At 45.7% G+C, this 19,853-nt stretch overlaps 1 protein-coding gene across 1 annotated transcript in view; it reads left to right on the top strand.

Annotated features, from left to right (window-relative positions):
• TUT4 (terminal uridylyl transferase 4) overlaps window positions 1-19,448 on the top strand; it is a 77,887-nt gene extending 58,439 nt beyond the window's left edge. The window contains exons 26-32 of the mRNA XM_065408902.1: window positions 1,434-1,549; window positions 2,424-2,584; window positions 12,647-12,747; window positions 14,756-15,085; window positions 15,134-15,281; window positions 17,750-17,923; window positions 19,001-19,448. Of these exons, the coding sequence (XP_065264974.1) occupies window positions 1,434-1,549; window positions 2,424-2,584; window positions 12,647-12,747; window positions 14,756-15,085; window positions 15,134-15,281; window positions 17,750-17,923; window positions 19,001-19,092 (1,122 nt within the window). The 3' untranslated portion in view covers window positions 19,093-19,448. The remainder of the gene's footprint in view (window positions 1-1,433; window positions 1,550-2,423; window positions 2,585-12,646; window positions 12,748-14,755; window positions 15,086-15,133; window positions 15,282-17,749; window positions 17,924-19,000) is intronic.
• The last annotated feature ends 405 nt before the right edge of the window (window positions 19,449-19,853 follow it).

Below are 19,853 nucleotides of genomic sequence, written 5' to 3'. Positions count from 1 at the left end.
ATGGTCTGAATTAGTTGCTAAATAGAAGGAACAATCCCATTAGGCTTTGCACATACCCCGTATTGTTAATTTCTACAGTGGGTGGTAATGACTGATTGCTCATTAAGAAAATAAACTTTTCAAGCCTAACCAATAGAACGTGTACTGTCCACTGTAAACCACTGTCAGAAATTCATTCCCATTGAGCGATCAGTTTTTCAAAGAACCTGTGCTTGCAGACTGATGTTTCTGCCATGAGGAAGGGTCTTAGTTGAAACACCTGTATCTTAGACAGAAAACAAACAACATCTTTGAAAAACCTTAAAATAATAGCTAAGCAGGTGGCCAGCTGGGATTATCTAGATAAGGAGGGATTTTCAAAAGCACTAAGTGAGTTAGGAGTGCAAGTCCCATTGATTATTAATAGAACTTGTGCTCCTAAGTCACTTAGGTGCTTTTGAAAATCTCAACCTTACTGTTTGCTTATATCTTAAAAACAAAACAAAAAAAACCCCACCATCAAAATCTGCAAATTGGACATATAACTAGTATATGTAAATAAGTATGGCTATCACTATTGCCATGGTTGTCCTTCCTCCACTCCTTCCATTTGTTGATTATACTCGCTTGTATTTTGTCTTAACTTGCATCATATGCTCTTTGTGGGAGGATCTGTTTCTTGCTCTGTGTTTGGACAATATCTAGCCCAGTGGGTGCTGATCTGATTGGGGCTTTTGGGTGTTGCATATATACAATTAATAAGTAATAAATTAACATGTTGGACTTAGTTTTTTGTGTTTGAGGAATAAAATGAACGAAATGTATGTGTGTCTGTGTAATAACCACATCCCAGATTATTATTAATCAGCCTTCTCTCAAGCAGCATCTGTGTTTATTGTTTGCAAGGGCATTCAACAAGATGTCCCAGTATCTAAATGGAAATATCTTCAATTTGCAGTGCTCTGTCCCAGGGTCTCATCCAACATTTTACAGAAAAGTTGGCCAAGTCAACATATGCCCTAACTGTGCATTCTAACATCAGGGAAATACCATGAATTATAGTATTATAATGTTTTATTTATTCAAAGCACTTTTATAAACAACTAATCCCCACACCGCCAGATCACACCCCATTCATACAGATGATGTTACGTGATTTCCCCAAGTCCACAACGGGAGTCTGTTCCAGAGCTGTGATTAGAACAGGAGAGTTACTACACTCACTCCTGTAGACCAAGCTGCTCTCTTTATAAAACACATATTTTGACTTTAACTTAGACTAAGTTAAAGGCTGCGTGGAGTTTGTCATAGAATGAACGTGAGAGGGTAGCAAATGAAAGCATGCCACCCCACTTTAGATCTTTGGGACAATCTGATTTATCTGTCCTCTCTGGCTGTTGTAAATTAATAAATGAATAACTTCTCTAGTGTAAAAGTCTGACACTTGTCTGCAGGAATACTTCTTTGACTCCAAAGTATTGACAGATGGGGAGCTGGCACCCAATGATAGATGCTGCCGTGTCTGTGGAAAAATTGGTCACTACATGAAAGACTGTCCAAAAAGGAGAAGGTGAGTAAAATACATGAAGCAGTCATCTTAAATTAAAATTTATTTAATTCAGGTCATCATATTAAGTGAGGAGGACTTTCACGGCTTGCATATTCAATGCAGATAAGAAAAACGTATTACAGAGAATACAATGTTTTTCTTATCAAAGCTTCCCATTTGTCCTTCTTAAGAGTCCGTTGACCTCATCTTCCCACCCCCTTTTTGCTTTGCCCAACCACAATCAATGACTAACCACAATCAATTCCCAGTGCTCTCCTGAAAGCACGTGCACACACATGCATGGCTGAACTAACAAGATATGTGCTAAACACCAGTATTATCATCTGCTCTTTGTTGCAAACAATCCTGTAGCCTTTGTCAGTACATTGTCTATTTAGATTGTAAGCTTTGGGGGGGGACTACATTTTACCACATGACTTTAAAGTGCACAACTGTATAAACTATTACAGTGGCTTATTGTATTACTTATGATGAAGAAACAGTACAGCTTAAGGAAAGGTTGTTCCTTATTCCTCACGTTAATTCCAGTTTGCCATTTATTCTGCCAGTGCTCAACATTTGAAAGAGCATCACTGCTTCGTGCTGCACCCATCAATGCTGTTACTGGGCCAGGCCCAGGATGCTAACGTATTCTTCCTGAGAAGTAATACCTTCTGTTGTAGCACTTCCGCCATCCAACACAAACTGAGTTCATTGACTCCACTACAAGCTGTTCCTTAACCAGCCCAGGCTCTGGAAAGTGTTTTCCTGCGGGCTCTGGGGTAGTTGTATTCCAGTACATATGTTGGTCATGATATTCCTTCACTGGACATAGGAACTGTAGAACTGTACAGACGATGTTTTGGCACCAGTGTTAATAAACTTTACCATGTAGGCTGAAGAAGAAGGAGAATGAGAAAGACGATGAAAAAGAAGTGAAAGAAGAGGACAGGGAGACTAGAGAGAAGAGATGTTTCATCTGTGGGGATGTGGGACATGTTCGAAGGGATTGTCCTGAGTTCAAACAAACTCGACCGAGAAATAACAGCGTGCCAGGTAAACAAGCGGTCTCATCTATGATGGTTTCTGTTATTGTCATTAGAAAGTTCTGAGGCTGTTCTATTTGGGTTTCTACACCACCCTCCTCAGCATTGCACGTTCTCACATTTGCAGCCCAAGACACCCACTGTCATTGTCATCACAAGCTTCATTATAAGCACCTCTTTTCTCTAAAAGGGATGTTGCCTCAAGCTTTAGAATCTTTGGACCAGATTCTTGAATTCAGATGTGCTGAGTTCATCACAAGACAAAGTGAATGGATGGAAGAAGGTGTATCTAAGTCACCTTTCCACTCTCTTGATCCTGGAAAAGTTGGGGAGGTATTTTGGACCCCAGCATAATTTAAAGCAACCTAAGCACTGCTGTAAGTTAAGCAACCAGGAACAGCCATTGAAGGGTCTGTTTTGCTGGCTAAGGATTTAGCAATGTTAGGCAATGCCACTGGCCTACCCACACTACACCATGTTGTAAGGGCCAGGAGTGGTTGTTGTAAAGTTAGCTGCACCAGCTTAATCCCTCTTGGGTATTCCCCTATGTAAACAGAATCCTGAACTGTTTTATGCTGCATGACCAGCTCAAAGCAGCCACAACAGGGGGCAGGGATCCTAGCTCTTGTTCACTGAGACCCACGGAGAAGTAGACCAGGGGTTCTCAAACTGAAGGTCATGACTCCTCGGGGTTGCGAGGTTAATATGTGGGCATCGCAAGCTGTCATCCTCCACCCCCAAAGGCCACATCACCTCCAGAATTTATAATGGTATTAAATATAAAAAAATGTGTTTTTAATTTATAAGGGGGATTGCACTCAGAGCCTTGCAGTGTGAAAGTGCATTCCCATAGAGCGATGACAGCAAGGAGATGGCGGTTTAATTAACACTAGATTTTATTTGCCTCTTCGCACATATAAACATACTTTTAAATTATAAACCTTTTTCTGTGTTGAAGTGCTTTATAGTTGGAGATGGGTCTAAGATGTAAAGTTGAAATCCAAAATCCTTTAGAGTTTAATGGTGTTTGGATCCAGGGTTTTGGTCATACACCTCTCTTACATAATCTTATCAGGCTCCCCTGCACATCTCTTTCTGAAATGATAAAAGTGTAGTTTCTCACTGTTTGGCAAGAGTGGGTTAAGGAAAGATCCTTGGGACATGACTGAGTGGTCTGAGGGGCCCAACAGCATAAAGCAGTGAGAAAATAAGTATAGTGTGAGTATGGGGACTGGGAGTGAGGAAAGAACAAGAAGACCAAACAGTGGTAGATAACCAGAGGAGCTGGGAAGGAAGAGGAATGAGGCAAGTGTTGGGAGAAGATGTCTCTATTTGGGCTGTCAATGTGGAGGCTTAGTGCACAGCAACCCAGGATGTGACTGTAGAGTGCAGAAGCCTGACGCACACTACGTCACCACGTGGATCCTGTTACCAGGCACTAAAAGTTCCTTAATACATTTTGACAGCAGTACATCAAAGTGCACTATGGCGCTTAATGCTCAGCAGCAGCGTACACATGACCAATCAGTGCGTGGCAAGCTAGCGCACTACAGATTTACACGTATTTATCTTGCACTAAGTTTCTGTGTAAACAAGGTCTTTGGATGGGGAGAGCGATATAGCTGTGCTGAAATTTTAATGGGTCCAGGCCTCAGTTAGTCTTACTACAGCCCTGCTCTTTAGCCAACACACCAAATATCATGAACTAGTTCTTTGTATTGCCTGTATATAGGATTCACAAGACCACTTACAGTATCCCTTGGTAAGAGCTCATGTCCTTGTCTCTCTGTGGTATTATAAAGTGCTGTCATACATTGTTTTGACAAAACCAAATTCTGTGAACCCACAGAATATCTTGCTTTTTAGACTAGCAAAGAAAAAATGCTAATTTTAATGTAATTTCAATTAACTGCTGTAATAGAATGTTCCACATGCTGTCTCCTGCTTTGTGGATCTCTCTGAAAGTGAAGGTTCTTCTTCGAGTGATTCTTCACGTCCATTACACATTAGGTGTGCGCGCGCCGCGTGCACAAACGTCGGAAACTTTTTCCCTCAGCGGCTCCCGTCGGGCCTGCAGGGTCTCCCCTCCCGCCAGAGCGGCGCCCCGCTCTAGCGTATATATATCCCTGCCGGCCCAACCCTCCCTCAGTTCCTTCTTACCGTCCGTGGCGACGTTGGAACAACTCTGTCTCTCATCTGAGAGTGTCCCTTAGCATAGTAATTAGTGTTACAGTTATCAGTTCGTTAGTAGTTAGTGTTAAGCTAGCAGTTATCAGTTCTTTACAAAGGCTTAAACTCTCTGTGTTAGGTGTTTGGCTAACCCCGGCACCGGCCCTGGGCGGCGGGGCATGCCGCACGCCCAAGGCTTCAAGGCTTGTGCCACGTGCCGCAAGCCTATGCCATTGAGTGATCCACACGAATCGTGTCTCCGTTGCCTGGGGGAAGCACACCAAAAGGAGCGCTGCAAGATCTGTAAGGCTTTCAAGCCCAGGACTAAGAAAGAGAGAGACTTTCACCTTAAGCAGCTGCTCATGGAGTCGGCGTTACAGCCCTCCACTTCTACGGCACCGTCAACCTCGGTGCGGAGTGCCCCGGCATCAGTTTGGGATCCGATGCCGGCGGGGCAACCTAAGCCTACGGCACCGGCTCGGAGGGAACACCCCCGGCACCGGTCCTCTTCGCCGGCTAAGCCGAAGGGCCAACCCAAGGCCCGAGGACGCTCCCCGCACAAGAGGGTAGCGCCCGCGAAGACCGCAAGTGCCACTAAAGCCGTTGCGGTCCCAACACAGATCCCGGTGCCAGTGGCTCCGGCGCCGAAAGGCCCGTCGAGCCCCGGGATAGGCGCGTCGAGTGAGGAGGAAGGGCTGGAGGAACTGTTGGAACAGCCCTCCACCCCGGACACATTTGAGGCAGCAAAGGACCTCATTGAATTGTCCGCTGAAGGCACCCTCTGCGCTAAGGACATTCCGCCGAGACTGCCGTCCAAAGGCAAGCCGGCGATGATGCGCCCATCACGGTCGCCATCTTGGCACCATTCGCGGCGCCAATCCCGGTCGAGCTCCGCCTCGGTGGACTCCCGGCTTCCCTCCGCGCAGCGGTCCGCACAACAGTCGGGCCCCAGCAGACGCGAGGCACCGGCCCAGCAGCCCTGCTCGAGCAGGCACCGGGACGTGTCGGTCGCGCGATCCCTGAGACCGTCCTCCCACAGCCGCTCCCGGTCCCGGGGCCACCGGTACCGATCCAGGTCCAGGTCGGCACAGCGCTACTCCCGGTCCCGGTCACGAAGGCACCGCTCTCCAACCCCGGACCGGCACCGCCCCACGGCACCGCCGTGGCCCTCTAGATCACCGTCCATAGTTTCGGAGGTGGACTCGGGCCATTCCAGCAAATATGCCCACAGAGCGCAGGCCAGTAGGGAGCACGAAGCCTCTTGGCAACCACAGTGGGGCCACCCAGGGCAATGGCCATTCTGGACCCCTTGGGCCTACCATCAACAAGGCCCCCCGTCCAGAACCTCGAGATCGGGCCCCTCAGGACACCGGTCCCGCTCCCCACGGTGGCGCCCACCCTCCCGCAGGGAGTCCACGGTATCCAGGCCGCCAGAAAGGGAAAGGGCCGACTCGGCACCGAGCCCGGCACCGTCTCAGGCCCACGTCAGAGAACGCACTCCGGAGGAGCGCCCTGCTGATGAGGAGTTACAAGAGGAAGAGGACGCACAAAAGGCCATGACCTCCTCCTCCTCACCTGACGAAGCCGTAGCGGGCACAACAGTGTCCGGTCCTCCCCCGATTGACCATCGGGCACACCAGGGCCTGCTCCGCCGAGTAGCCCTCAATTTGGGGTTGCAGGCAGAGGAAACCGTAGAGCAGGAAGACCCTATGGTCGACATTCTAAGCCCGGAGGGCCCCTCCAGGATTGCGCTCCCGCTCATAAAAACGGTCCAATCTAATTACAAGACCGTATGGCAAACACCAGCCTCCGCGGCGCCTACGGCAAAGGGCGTAGAGAGGAAATACTTCGCCCCATCCAAGGGGTTTGATTTCCTATTCTCCCATCCAACCCCATGTTCGCTGGTCGTCTCTGCGGTCAACGAACGGGAGCGACATGGCCAACAGGCCCCGGCCCCCAAGGCCAAGGAGGCAAAACGCTTGGACTTATTTGGGAGAAAGGTCTACTCGTCCGGAGGCCTCCAGCTGCGGATCGCGAACCAACAAGCGATCCTGAACAGGCACAATTTCAACTCCTGGGCATCGGTGTCCAAGTTCAAGGAAGCCTTGCCTCAGGGCTCGCAACCCGAGTTTGCTGCCTTAGTTGACGAAGGGAAGGCGGTGGCCAAAACCTCCTTACAGGCCTCACTTGACTCCGCTGACGCAGCCGCTAGGACAATTGCGTCAGGAGTGGTAATGAGACGCTCGGCATGGCTGCAGGCTTCCGGCCTTCCCCCAGAGGTGCAAAACACCCTCCAAGACCTTCCGTTCGAGGGTTCAGGCTTGTTTTCGGACCAAACGGATGCCAGACTACACAGTCTTAAGGACTCTCGAGCTACCCTCAAGTCGTTGGGGATGCGCACCCCAGTGACGCAGAGGAAGCCCTTCAAGCCCCAACCTCTGCAGAGGCAGTACCACCCTCGTCCTAGACAGGAGCCGTACCGCAGGAGGGGCAGGGATAACAGGCGTAGACGCAACAACACGCCCAACCAAGGCCAAAATCAGGGCCAAAACAAACCGCAGCCGGGAAACAAACAAGGGTTTTGAAGCTGCGATCGAGGACAGTGTACCAACCTCTATTCCGGATCCCCCCCTGTGTTTCAGGGACCGCCTGTCCCGTTTTTACCGTGCTTGGTCACGTATAACATCGGACCGCTGGGTCCTACGCACGGTGGAGGCAGGATACACCCTTCAGTTCTCCTCGCCCCCTCCCTGCCACCCCCCGACCCCGTCCCTCTTCAGGGACCCCTCTCACGAGCAACTCCTCTTGCAAGAGGTGCAGGCCCTCCTCACAGTAGGAGCGGTGGAAGAGGTTCCTCCGGACCTCAAAGGGAAAGGGTTCTATTCAAGATACTTCCTCATTCCCAAAGCAAAAGGGGGCCTTCGTCCTATTCTGGACCTACGCAAGCTAAACAAATACTTGCTCAAACCACGTTTCCGTATGGTCTCCCTTGGTACCATCATTGAATCCCTGGATCCGGGGGATTGGTACGCTGCCCTCGATATGAAAGATGCCGATTTTCACATCGCTATCCGACCGGCCCACCGGCGGTTCCTGCGCTTCACTGTCAGCCAGCGCCATTTCCAATTTACAGTTTTGCCCTTCGGCCTGGCAACAGCCCCGCGCGTATTCACGAAATGCATGTCCGTGGTAGCAGCTTTTCTTCGAAAAAGAAGGATGCGCGTCTACCCATACCTGGACGACTGGCTCCTAGCGGGCCGGTCGGAGGCCGAGGTTCGCTCCCATGTGGCATTGATGCTACAGGTGTTCCACGAACTCGGTCTACTGGTCAATGTACCCAAGTCATCACTGGTCCCTACGCAGAGACTGGACTTCATAGGGGCAGTCCTGGACTCAGTGGCGGCACGGGCGAGTCTCCCCGTGTCGAGGTTCCTGGCCATTCAGAAGGCCGTGAGCTCCATCCAGCAATTCCCCACGACCACGGCCATACAACTGTTGCTTACAACTCTTGGGGCACATGGCGGCCTGCACCCACGTAGTCGGACACGCCCGCCTCAGACTCAGGCCGCTGCAGTTGTGGCTGGCCCAAGCATATCGCCCCAACAGAGACCCCTTAGACCTGGTCGTTACGATCCCGGCTCGGGTGTCGAACGCCCTCCGTTGGTGGCTCGATTGGCAGCAGGTTTGCGCGGGGGTCCCTTTCGCCGCCCCGCAGCCCGTTCTGACGTTAGTAACAGACGCGTCGGACCTGGGTTGGGGGGCGCACCTGGGGGACCTGCGCACTCAGGGCTTGTGGTCCAGGGAAGAAAAGTTGCTTCATATCAACCTGAAGGAGCTAAGGGCGGTTCGCCTTGCCTGCCAAACCTTTCACGCTACCATAAGAGGCCACAGCGTGTCGGTTCTGACGGACAACACTACCGCCATGTTCTACATAAACAAACAGGGCGGGTCCTGGTCCTCTCCCCTCTGTCACGAGGCACCCCGCCTCTGGGACTTTTGCATAGCTCATTCAGTCCACTTACTAGCGACACATCTCCCGGGGGTCCAAAACGGACTAGCGGACCACCTCAGCCGGTCCTATCTCATGCACGAGTGGACGTTGAAGCAGGACGTCCTGCGTTCAATCTTCCGGAGGTGGGGGTTTCCCCAGGTGGATCTCTTTGCCACCGAGGACAACAGCCAATGCCCCCAGTTTTGTTCATTCCAGAACCGCAGTCCGGGCTCATTGGCAGATGCCTTCGCAATCCCGTGGGGCGGGAGCCTGGGGTATGCCTTCCCCCCATTCCCGCTCATCCACAGGGTCCTCCTCAAAACCCGCAGGGACAAGGTGACAGTCATCCTTATTGCCCCGGCGTGGCCACGTCAGCACTGGTTCACGTCCCTGTTGGAACTGTCCGTGTCCACTCCAATAACCCTCCCCCTCCATCACGACCTCATCACACAAGACCGAGGTCGCCTGCTCCACCCGAACCTACCGTCGCTACATCTCACGGCGTGGTTTCTCTCTGGCTAAACGATAGGGAGCACGGGTGCTCTCATGAGGTCCAGCAAGTCCTCCTTGGTAGTAGAAAGCCCTCCACAAGAGCGACCTACCTTGCCAAATGGAAACGGTTCTCCCACTGGTGTGAACCTCACCACATCCAGCCTCTGCAGGCCTCAATCCCATCAATTCTAGACTACTTGCTACACCTCAAGCATCAAGGGCTCGCCCCCGCCTCAATTAAGGTGCATCCGGCTGCCATATCGGCGTTCCACCCTGGGGAGTTGGGGGTTTCGGTGTTCTCCAACCCCACAGTAGTCCGATTCCTCAAGGGGTTGGAGAGGGTGTTTCCCTACTCGCGCCCACCGGTCCCCGCGTGGAACCTCAACCTGGTCCTCACTAAGCTCATGGGGCCGCCCTTTGAACCCCTAGCCTCTTGCTCCCTCCTGCACCTCTCATGGAAGGTAGCGTTTCTCGTGGCCATCACATCGGCTAGGAGGGTATCGGAATTGAGAGCCCTCACTTCGGAACCTCCTTATACAGTTTTTTATAAGGATAAGGTGCAACTGAGGTCGCACCCCAAATTCCTTCCAAAAGTGGTCACGCACTTTCATATGGGGCAGGACATTTGTTTACCGGTGTTCTTCCCCAAGCCCCATACGTACCCCAGCCACCGCAGCCTGCATACCCTGGATGTCCGTCGGGCCTTGGCGTTTTATCTAGACCGCACCAGGCCATTCCGCAAATTGACTCAGCTGTTTATTGCCGTTGCGGAGCGAATGAGAGGCCAACCTATTTCGACACAACGCTTGTCGGCATGGATTGTGCTTTGCATACGCACGTGCTACGAGCTCGCCAACGTACCAGCCCCAGAGATCAGGGCTCACTCAACTAGGGCCCAAGCGTCCTCGGCGGCCTTCTTGGCACAGGTTCCGCTCCAGGAAATCTGCAAAGCAGCCACCTGGTCGTCGGTGCATACGTTCACAGCCCACTACGCGATCCACCATCAGACCAGAGATGACGCGATGGTCGGCAGGGCTGTGCTACAATCAGTTATTCCTTGACTCCTACCCTCCTCCAATGGTAAGCTTGTGAGTCACCTAATGTGTAATGGACGTGAACAATCACTCGAAGAAGAAAAAACGGTTACTTACCTTCTGTAACTGTTGTTCTTCGAGATGTGTTGTTCACGTCCATTACACTTCCCACCCTCCTTCCCCTCTGTCGGAGTCACCGGCAAGAAGGAACCGAGGGAGGGTCGGGCCGGCAGGGATATATATACGCTAGAGCGGGGCGCCGCTCTGGCGGGAGGGGAGACCCTGCAGGCCCGACGGGAGCCGCTGAGGGAAAAAGTTTCCGACGTTTGTGCACGCGGCGCGCGCACACCTAATGTGTAATGGACGTGAACAACACATCTCGAAGAACAACAGTTACAGAAGGTAAGTAACCGTTTTTTCTGCTGTATGAGGCAAAAATACCATTAGAGTGGAGAGGTGTTTAGAATGAGACTTCCTATGCTGCGATTGCAGAGGGAGGAATGGGGATCAGTGGTTTAAAATTTCAGAAAAAATGTCAGGCAGAGCAACCCTTACATAAAACAGTGATTGACATTAGAATAGATTTTTAAGTGTCTTAATATTTTACAACAATTTCTCCCTGACTTGCTTTAAAACCATTATGTAAGTAGTCTAGTTTCTAGTCTTAGTTTCAGAATATCATATTTTATTCCTCATCCAAATTTTTATAGTATTGCCTTTCATTCCCTGACTGATGCATTTAATAATAATGAGAATACTTCACATTTATGTAGTGCATTTCCTCTTCAAAGTGCTTTGCAAACATTAACCCTCCAACATCCCTCTGAGGTAGGTAAATATAATCCCGCAAAGGCCTTGAATAAAATTTTCAAAAGCACTTAAATGATTTAGGAGCCTAGGTCCTATTTTAAAAACTGACTTTGGAGCCAAAGTCTCATTGAAAATCAAGGAGTTAGGTTCCTATGTTTCAGAGTTGCTTTTGAAAATGTTTATCCCTTTTTTGCATTAGGGTTTTTTGGCAACAATTTCCCAATGTTGCTAATGCTGGTAAAGTTCCACTGCTGGTAGCAATGCTTGAAGCTCTGGTTTAGATGGGGCTTCCATGTCTACTAGATAAGGAGTCTCATTTACATGAGCATTCATATTGCTCAGAACGAAGTTAAATGGCCAATTGTGTTGCACTTATTGCTAACACCTGTTTTCATTAATGGATAAATTTCCTACTGTAGACAAGGCTAATGAGATTAAGTGATTTGCCTAAACCGTACAGTGAGTTTTGATTAGAACTCAGGAGTTTCTGGCTCCTGGTCCTATGCTTAGTGTTAACTTAGATAGTTAAGTCCAAAGCTGACTGCGAAGAGTTACAGAGGGATCTCACTAAACTGGGTGACTGGGCAACAAACTAGCAGATGAAATTCAATGTTGATAAGTACAAAGTAATGCGCATTGGAAAAAATAATCCCAACTATACATCCAAAATGATGGGGACTTAATTAGCTATTACCCCTCAAGAAGGAGATCTTGGAGTCATCCTGGATAGTTCTCTGTAAACATCTGCTCAATGTACATACAGCAGCAGCCAAAAAAGCTAACTATGTTAGGAACCATCAGGAAAGGAGTAGAGAAGACAGAAAATATCATAATGCCACTACGTAAATCCATAGTAATTCACACCTTGAATATTGCTTGCAATTCTGGTCATCCCGTCTCAAAAAAGATATATTAGAATGGAAAAGGTACAGAGAAAAGCAACAAAAATGATTAGGGGTATGGAAGACTTTCCATACGAGGAGAGATTAAGGACTGGGACTGTTCAGTTTAGAAAAGAGACAGCTGAGGGGGGGGCATGATAGAAGTCTATAAAATCATGAATGGTGTGGGGAGAAAGTGAATAGCTAACTTTTATTTACTCCTTCATATAATATAAGAGCGAGTGGCCCCCCGGTGTAATAAATAGGCAGCAGGTTTAAAACAAATGTAAGGAAATATTTCTTCACGCAATGCACAGTCAACCTTTGGAACTCGTTGCCAGGGGATGATGTGAAGGCAAAAAGTCTAACTGGGTTCAAAAATTAGGTAAGTTAATGGAGGATAGGTCCATCAGTCACTATTAGCCAAGATGGTCAGGGATGCAACCCCATGTTCTGGGGATCCCTAAACCTCTGATTGCCAGAAGCTGGGACTGGATGACAGGGGATGGACCGCTTGATAATTACCCTGTTCTGTTCATTCCCTCTGAAACGTCTGGCAATGACCACTGTCAGAAGACAGGATACTGGGCTAGATGGAGCACTGGTCTGACCCAGGATAGCTGTTCTTAGTCTCTTAGAATGCATTGTCTCTTGATTTATATTAAAACTTCTATTTATGGTATTTTCTTGTTTAGGTGCCCAGTTGGTCCGAAGCCTGGTAAATGCACAGCTGGTGACAGGGTCAGTTCAACAGCAAGTGGAACGACCATTACGTACCAGACAACCGTCAGAATGTGTAAGTTCCAATTAGCTTGAAAGTTTTAAAATAAAATACTTTTAATGGTAATGAAACCAGCAAACCTGGTTTGTGCTAGTAAAATGTTTGCACTAATTGCTCTGAATGACTTCTGGTTTTTATAATGACAACAGTGCATTTACTCAACAGTACCAGCTACTGAAACTGATATCTGGGTTGCCATGCACTGTCACTTAGAGACCACTTGTGGTCTCTCAGAATGGAAACTGCATGGGCAAGCTTCATTCTGGGCGACCAGCAGTTCTTAAAGGCCAGCATTGCTACCAGTCAGTCTAAACTAAGAGGCTTTGTGCACGAGAAATGCACATAGATAAAACTAGATCTGAACTAGTGCACAGCTCAACTCATCCATGTAAGAGACTGTGAATTGGTGATTTTCATAATTCTGTCTCTCCCCTGGCTTAAAAAAATGAAATAAGTCAGGGCCTTTTGATGGTCAGTTGGGATGGTGACCATCAGGGGAAGGTAGAAAAAATGGGAAGCAGAAGGGAAAAGAATTCTCATTACGAAGAGACAAAGAAAACATTGTCCCTCATGTTATTTCATAATTCATAAGTAAGTGTTCTGTAGAATACTCTGTAACAGGTGTAGAGTCTTGGTAATATACCACCTCGTTATAGTGATCTGCTAATATGGATGGGTTACCCACCAAATACACTTTTACATTTTAAAAATGTCTGTAGTAGTAAGTCCTCAGTTATATTTTTTTTAAACTTGGATAAGCTGATAAACTAGCAGTTGTCTCTGCCAGTTCTCAACCCTTGCCTTTCTCTTCCTGGTTTGATAAAACTGGCTGAGACTGATGCAGGAGTAATTGGAGTAGCAGCAGGGGGCAAGTGCTTTGCCTGTTGCACATCAGCCACCACCACACTAAGGAGCCAATTTGTGGGCTGTCAATGTGGAAGAGAAACGTAGGGTTGGGAGAGATTTAAGGGAAGTGTTACTATGCTACAGGCTGCTGGAGGGAAGAACCTGCTGACCTAGGCAGAGAGAGGAGCAGCCAAGACAATTGACCAGGTGCAGGAACTCTGTAAAGAATTGTGCTAAGGGAGCAGGGAAATTGTCTCTTTCCCTGCCAGGCCAGTTCTTGGCATGCTCCTCTACCTTGTGGCAGCAACAAGCGGCTTTCCCTGGCTCTTCTCTGCTCCTATGTTTATCTGCTGTATGGGAAGAGCTTGGAGAGAGAAAGAAGACAGCCTGCTCTCCTGCTAATGCTATAATAACTTCGCCTCATAAGCCTGGCACCAAGAAGTGGTAGATGAGGCTGAGTCTTTGGAGTGACAATTTCTCATGTGTTATTCTCACTAGTGGCGTTGTAGCTGTGTCGCTCCCAGGATTCTAGAAAGACAAGATGGGTGAGGTAATATCTTTTATTGGACCAACTTCTGTTGGAAAGGTGTTCGAAAGCTTGTCTCTCTCACCAACAGAAGTTGATCCAGTAAAATATATTACTTCACCCACCTTGCCTCTCTAATTTCTCATTAACAGTTTAAATAAAGATTTAAAAATTACTGGGTGTTTACTATGGAAACACTTACAAAAAGGCATGTGGAGCTGAGAGCCACTCTTGAACTCTTTGCTGAGGAGGGAAGTAAACCTGTTGGGGTTTTGAGGGAATTAGTGAGGTTCTGTGCTATAAAAAAATAGGCAGGAAAGGACACTTCTGACCACAAATCAGAACCTGATGTTGGAGGAACCTAATAGTGGCTTAGGGCTGGCAGTTGCCCAGCATAACTTTTCTGACTGGGATGTGCCAAATGGCGTTAACAGGCCAAATTCTGCGCTGGTGAAAATGGAAGTCACTGGAGCTTTTTCGATTTACACCAGCAGAGAATTTGGCTCAACATGTGTCAGAGCTCAGATAATGTGTTGGTGGGTAGCATCTGCATTCCTTGTGAGGAGTATTATACATCAGGTGCTTATTAAAGAGAAACACATTAAATAGCTAGTGAACTAATGGAAATACGTACTTTTTTTTCCCCTCCAGTCTGATTCGCATCAGTCATCTTACTCTCCACAGCCTCAGCAATTTACACAGAATTCCTCTCAACCAGCCTCTATTAACCAGGCTCAGCCACAACCAGTGTCCCAGTCTAAGCACGTTCCACAGCCACAGCAGGGTGCACAGCCACCCCATCAGGTCCAGCTGCCTTTGTTTAACTTTACCCAATCTCCCCCAGGTCAGTATTCCACCTTGCATAACCTGGGACTACTTCAGATGCACCATCACCACCAAATTCAGCTTCCCAACACTTCGTGGCCTATTCATGGGCCCGTTATTCATTCTGCAGCGGGTAACCCTCCTCATTCAACAAATGTTCCATTTTCTATGAGGTCTGGCAGCAGCAACACCACAAATAACCAGAGCAGTGTAAGCTTGAATGATCCCAGTATCATCTTTGCACAGCCTGCTGCCAGGCCCATGGGAATCCCCAGCACTTCTCATGAGGGACACTGGCACAACCCCGTGACTCCAAACTCACTGGTGAACAATGGCACTGTGGGGAATTCAGGTAACTCTTCTCTATTGTATCAAACATCTCACACATTTTGTACAAATGCTAAATGTTACAGAACCAGTTAACTCTCTAAATCTATTTTACCCTAAAGAAATGTGAAGTTTAAAGAACTGAGTCACTTACATTGGCTGTACAATTTTACACTTTTTCTAGAAAAACTACATAAATCTGGGTTGGAGATTAGGGATTAGCATCCACAGGAAACATGGTGGCCCTTTCTATTGAGAAATCCAGTAGTATTAGTGTTGGCAGAAGGAAGTGAACGTTTTGGGGGTTGGACTAGATGACCTCCTGAGGTCTCTTCCAACCCTGATATTCTATGATTCTGTGATTCTTTACAGCAATGTAAAAAAGGCAATGTTAATGCAATAGTAAGGCTGAGAAATCAAGTACTCAGTTCAGAAAATTCCAGTAATTCAATATGAACCTCAACCATAATTCTATGAATTTGTTTTCTCAGTTTATACCTTTATTATTATAATACATTAGACACAAAAAGTTATGTTAAAAGAACATTAGTAAGGTTGCAAAGTCACATTCTCAAAAGTTAGGAAATGCCAGAATTAAGGTTGCCCGTGCAACCTTAATTCAGCTCCCTTGGGCAGAGGCCGGCTTAGAATACATTATCACGTACTATTTTTCTACAGCACCAATAGCTCATTCAGTGCACAGGGTGCTCACTTAGTGAGCAGCTATTGAATATTTTTTTCCTCCTCTTTGTTCAATGTGTGATCCTGCCTTGGTTACTGCACACTATTCAAACCCTGCTCTGAAGGCAGAATTATTAATTTCCTCATGGACTTTTCTGTGGTGCTTATCACTATAGTGTCTGAGTCCTTCATGAACGTTAATTAATTAATCTTCGCAACACTTTTGTGAGGGGACTGAGGCACAGAGAGATTAAAGTGAAAAGTTTCCACTAATTTTAGATACCCAGTTTGAGACACCTAGGGCCTGAGTTTTCAGCATTCTTAGCATTGTACAGCATTTTGTATACTCAAGCACAGCTACTATTGAGTTCAGTTGAAGCTGTTAAGTGCTCAGCGCTTCTGCAAATCAGACCCCAGGATTTCAAGTCAGATACCCAAAAAATGAGGAACACACAATTAGTGACTGCCTCTGAAAAGTTAAGCGACTTAAGTGGCATCACAGAGTTTCTCTGTAGTAGTGGCAGGGATACAATCCAGTTCTCCAGGGCAGCATTCAAATACCTTAACCATGAGAGGGTCCTTTCTCTTCTTGCAACCCCCCTGCCACATTCATTACACACCTTCCAACTTCTGCAACAAATGAGGCAGAGATCCTACAGCCTCCTTTACTGCACAACTCTGATTCATCCCTAGAACACCATTCATCCTGTGCACTGAATAAGTCAGGGGTCCTATGGAAAAAATGGTATGTGATCTTGTAAAGACTCATTAGGGGACTGTATTAAGGTTGCACAGGGAACCGTAAATCTGGCATTTCCTAACATTTTGAGTACTTTCTTCTAATACAGGGTTTTGTATATAATTTGCAAAGTTTTAAAAAAATGAAAAAACAAATTCCATCATGTGACAACCACATGGTTCATCAGCAATACCAGTCTACGTAAATGCGTATGTAAAAGCTTTTTTGCTTGAAGCAGTGAGAACTACATGAGAGTTGGTCTCTGATATCGCAGAAGGCTTGATACTATTACTTTTATTAAAGAATATTTTGAAATTAATAACTATGGATCATTCATATGTAATTTTTTTTAAATTATAGTGTAATATTCTATCTTCTGAAATAGTAAGGCAAACACACAAGAGGGGAGAGTTAAGATTGAGCATTCAACATTAACTTTTGGAATTCCCTGACTTCTGAGTTCTCGATTTCTCATCCTTAATGTTCCAGTAATACTTGATTTGTGAACGGATTAGCATACGTACTGTATAGTACTTGAAGAGGTTTTTTAATATTTCTTTCTAGAAATATATATTAAGAGAAATTGGTATTGTATTTGTATTGTATTAAGTTTATTAAACGTACAAGAATTAGTAAAATTCCATCACATCACTTCTTTTAAGGATCCAGTTTTGTAATGGGATGATTGCCCTCAGGTCACACTAACATCAGTGATGGTTGAAGATCTTTTCAGGATTAGATATATTGTTTTTGAGAACCTGTTAGAGCTACATACAGTACATCTCATTTATTTTTGTACTGACAGGCAAGATTTTATATCTTGATACTAAGTGCTAATTCAGCTTCTTGCACCAACAAGCTAATAGTATTACATTAAACATTGAGTCATTAAGGTGACAAACAGTAGTTTTATGTGAAATATGACTGATTTATTAAGATGTTAACTTTCCAAATCTAGCTGCTTTCAGTCCCACCTAGTAATTTGTAGAGACGTAAATTGTATTTTATGACTGACTGTTTCATTATTTCGTCTGAACTTTGCAATATGCTTTTCCCTTTCAATTGAAAAATAGATCAGGGTTTCCAAGGACAGTTTGGTAAAATGAACCCTCCTTCTGTCCCTTGGGACCATGGGACCCCTACCCATTTTCCTCTCCTCCGAGGAGTGTGGCCTTACAATATGCCTCAGAACTACATGCAGCAGGGAAATGCCAGCTATCCACCGAGCAAACCTTTCTACCCTCAAGGTACTAGAACAAATAAAGGAAAGCTGTGTCTCTCTTACTGTTTCAGTGGCTTAGAAGCTGATGAATCATGTTTCAAATACTTAGGTTCCCTGGAAGCACAATTTGAATTCCAACAAAGTCAACTCAACACTTCATCCTCACATAGTAGATCAATTGAAGTCTATGTTGGGAACTTTTTAAATGAGACTTTAAAATCCAAGATCCTATGTTCACTGCATGAGCACAAAAATTCTATGGCACTTTCTGAAAGAGTAGGGGTTTGCACTGCTTTCCTTGACCAGAATACCCCCTACTCCTTCCTGCCATCCACCCTTCTCCCCTTGACTGTTGCCCCCAACACTAGAGCCACTTATATTTCCGTAGGAGTAAACCAGTTCCTGTGTGTTTATGCCCCAAACCTGCAACTGCGTTACCCATGAATATTCCTAACTCACTATGCTTGTGTTCCATACATCTATTTCAGGGGACTATTTGCGTGAGTAAAGGTTAAAGGAATAGGCCCTTAAGGCCTAATCCTTCAGCATGATGAGCACTCTCAACTTTTAATGACTTCTGTGTAATCTTGCAGGGTTGGGCTCTTAGTTCATAAATGGCCTGATCTAAATCCCATTGAAGTCAGTGGAAAGATGTCCCTTAACTCCAGTAAGAGTTGAATCAGGCCCAAAATTTGAAGGTGCCAGGATATTATGATGATGGACAATCTTATATAATCTTAGATAGAATCCTTAGGGTGAAAGGTACTGTATGTAAGTCCAGTTATTTCCTTCACTTGTATCTATTGAATGAGCCAGGGCACTATTTCCATCTCCTCTGAAATTACCCTGTTTTATCTCCTACTGTAACTTAAATGAAATCAGATAAACTACTGTGCAAATAAAAGTGTATTGATGACTCTGGGATATTCAGAGACTGGGTTAAAATAGTGCTGCCTTACAGATACACTGGATACCAGCACAGCTGGAATCTCTACCAGTCAAGTAGATGCTTTTATTTATAAATGCCTAATATATTGAATATAGCCAAGCACTTTTAAGTACATCTATTTTGCTAAAATAATTGTAATCCATTTTCTTTTAGCTGGTCCACTGATGCAGAATAACCAGCGGTTCTCGCTTCTGTCTCAAGGACACCCACACTTGAATATGAATTACATTCAACAGAAAAAATGAAATGTAATGGGAGGGGGGAGAAAAATCAGGTTCTGATTTAAAATCTTAATGCAACATGTTTAGATACAAGATTATTTAAGACTGTTTTTAAACTGTATCATTTGTATATAGATATGATCTATAGTTTTTACTAGTATCACAAAATTGAGTGATACAAATTTCATCTATTTTATTACCCTATTTTTAAGGGCAATTGTGTTTTGTTTTATCTTGGTAAACTGTAAAGAGAGAATTTTTAAAATTAAGTTCTTTATTTTCTATTAGCTGTATTCATACTTTGGTTGCTTCAGACTTTATATATATTGTTCTAAAAATAAAATTAGAAAGGGATTTCATGTGTTTTAAAAAAAATTGTCACTTCTATTCTTTACAGAACTATGTAGTGCCAAAAAATTTTTTAAAAGAGAAAATAAAACAAAAGTGCAAAACCAGGATTTAAGGTTTTTCCATACTTGTATATTAGAACGTGTTTGGTCCATATTTGGGTAATTAATATAACAAATAAAATATAGTTCTAGCTTAAAATCTTTGAAAGAAGGGACGTGAACGCTGTAAGTAGCTTGGAAAAACTGGGTCACATATTCAGAACCAAAATGTACCTGATCACTTCAAGTTTTTCCAAAATCATTACCATCACCATTTACTATTACTGTATTTTACGGATCACACATTTTTCCTCTAAATATACTCAGTATATATGGAGGGAGAGAGTGTACATCTGCTTCCACATTCACAAGCTTTAAATCCAGTTATGTGCAAGT

Source organism: Emys orbicularis, chromosome 8 (genome assembly GCF_028017835.1).
Source record: "Emys orbicularis isolate rEmyOrb1 chromosome 8, rEmyOrb1.hap1, whole genome shotgun sequence".
NCBI lineage: Eukaryota > Metazoa > Chordata > Testudines > Emydidae > Emys > Emys orbicularis.
The sequence above is the reverse complement of the archived record's forward strand: the minus strand, read 5'-3'. Positions and strand labels throughout refer to the sequence as shown.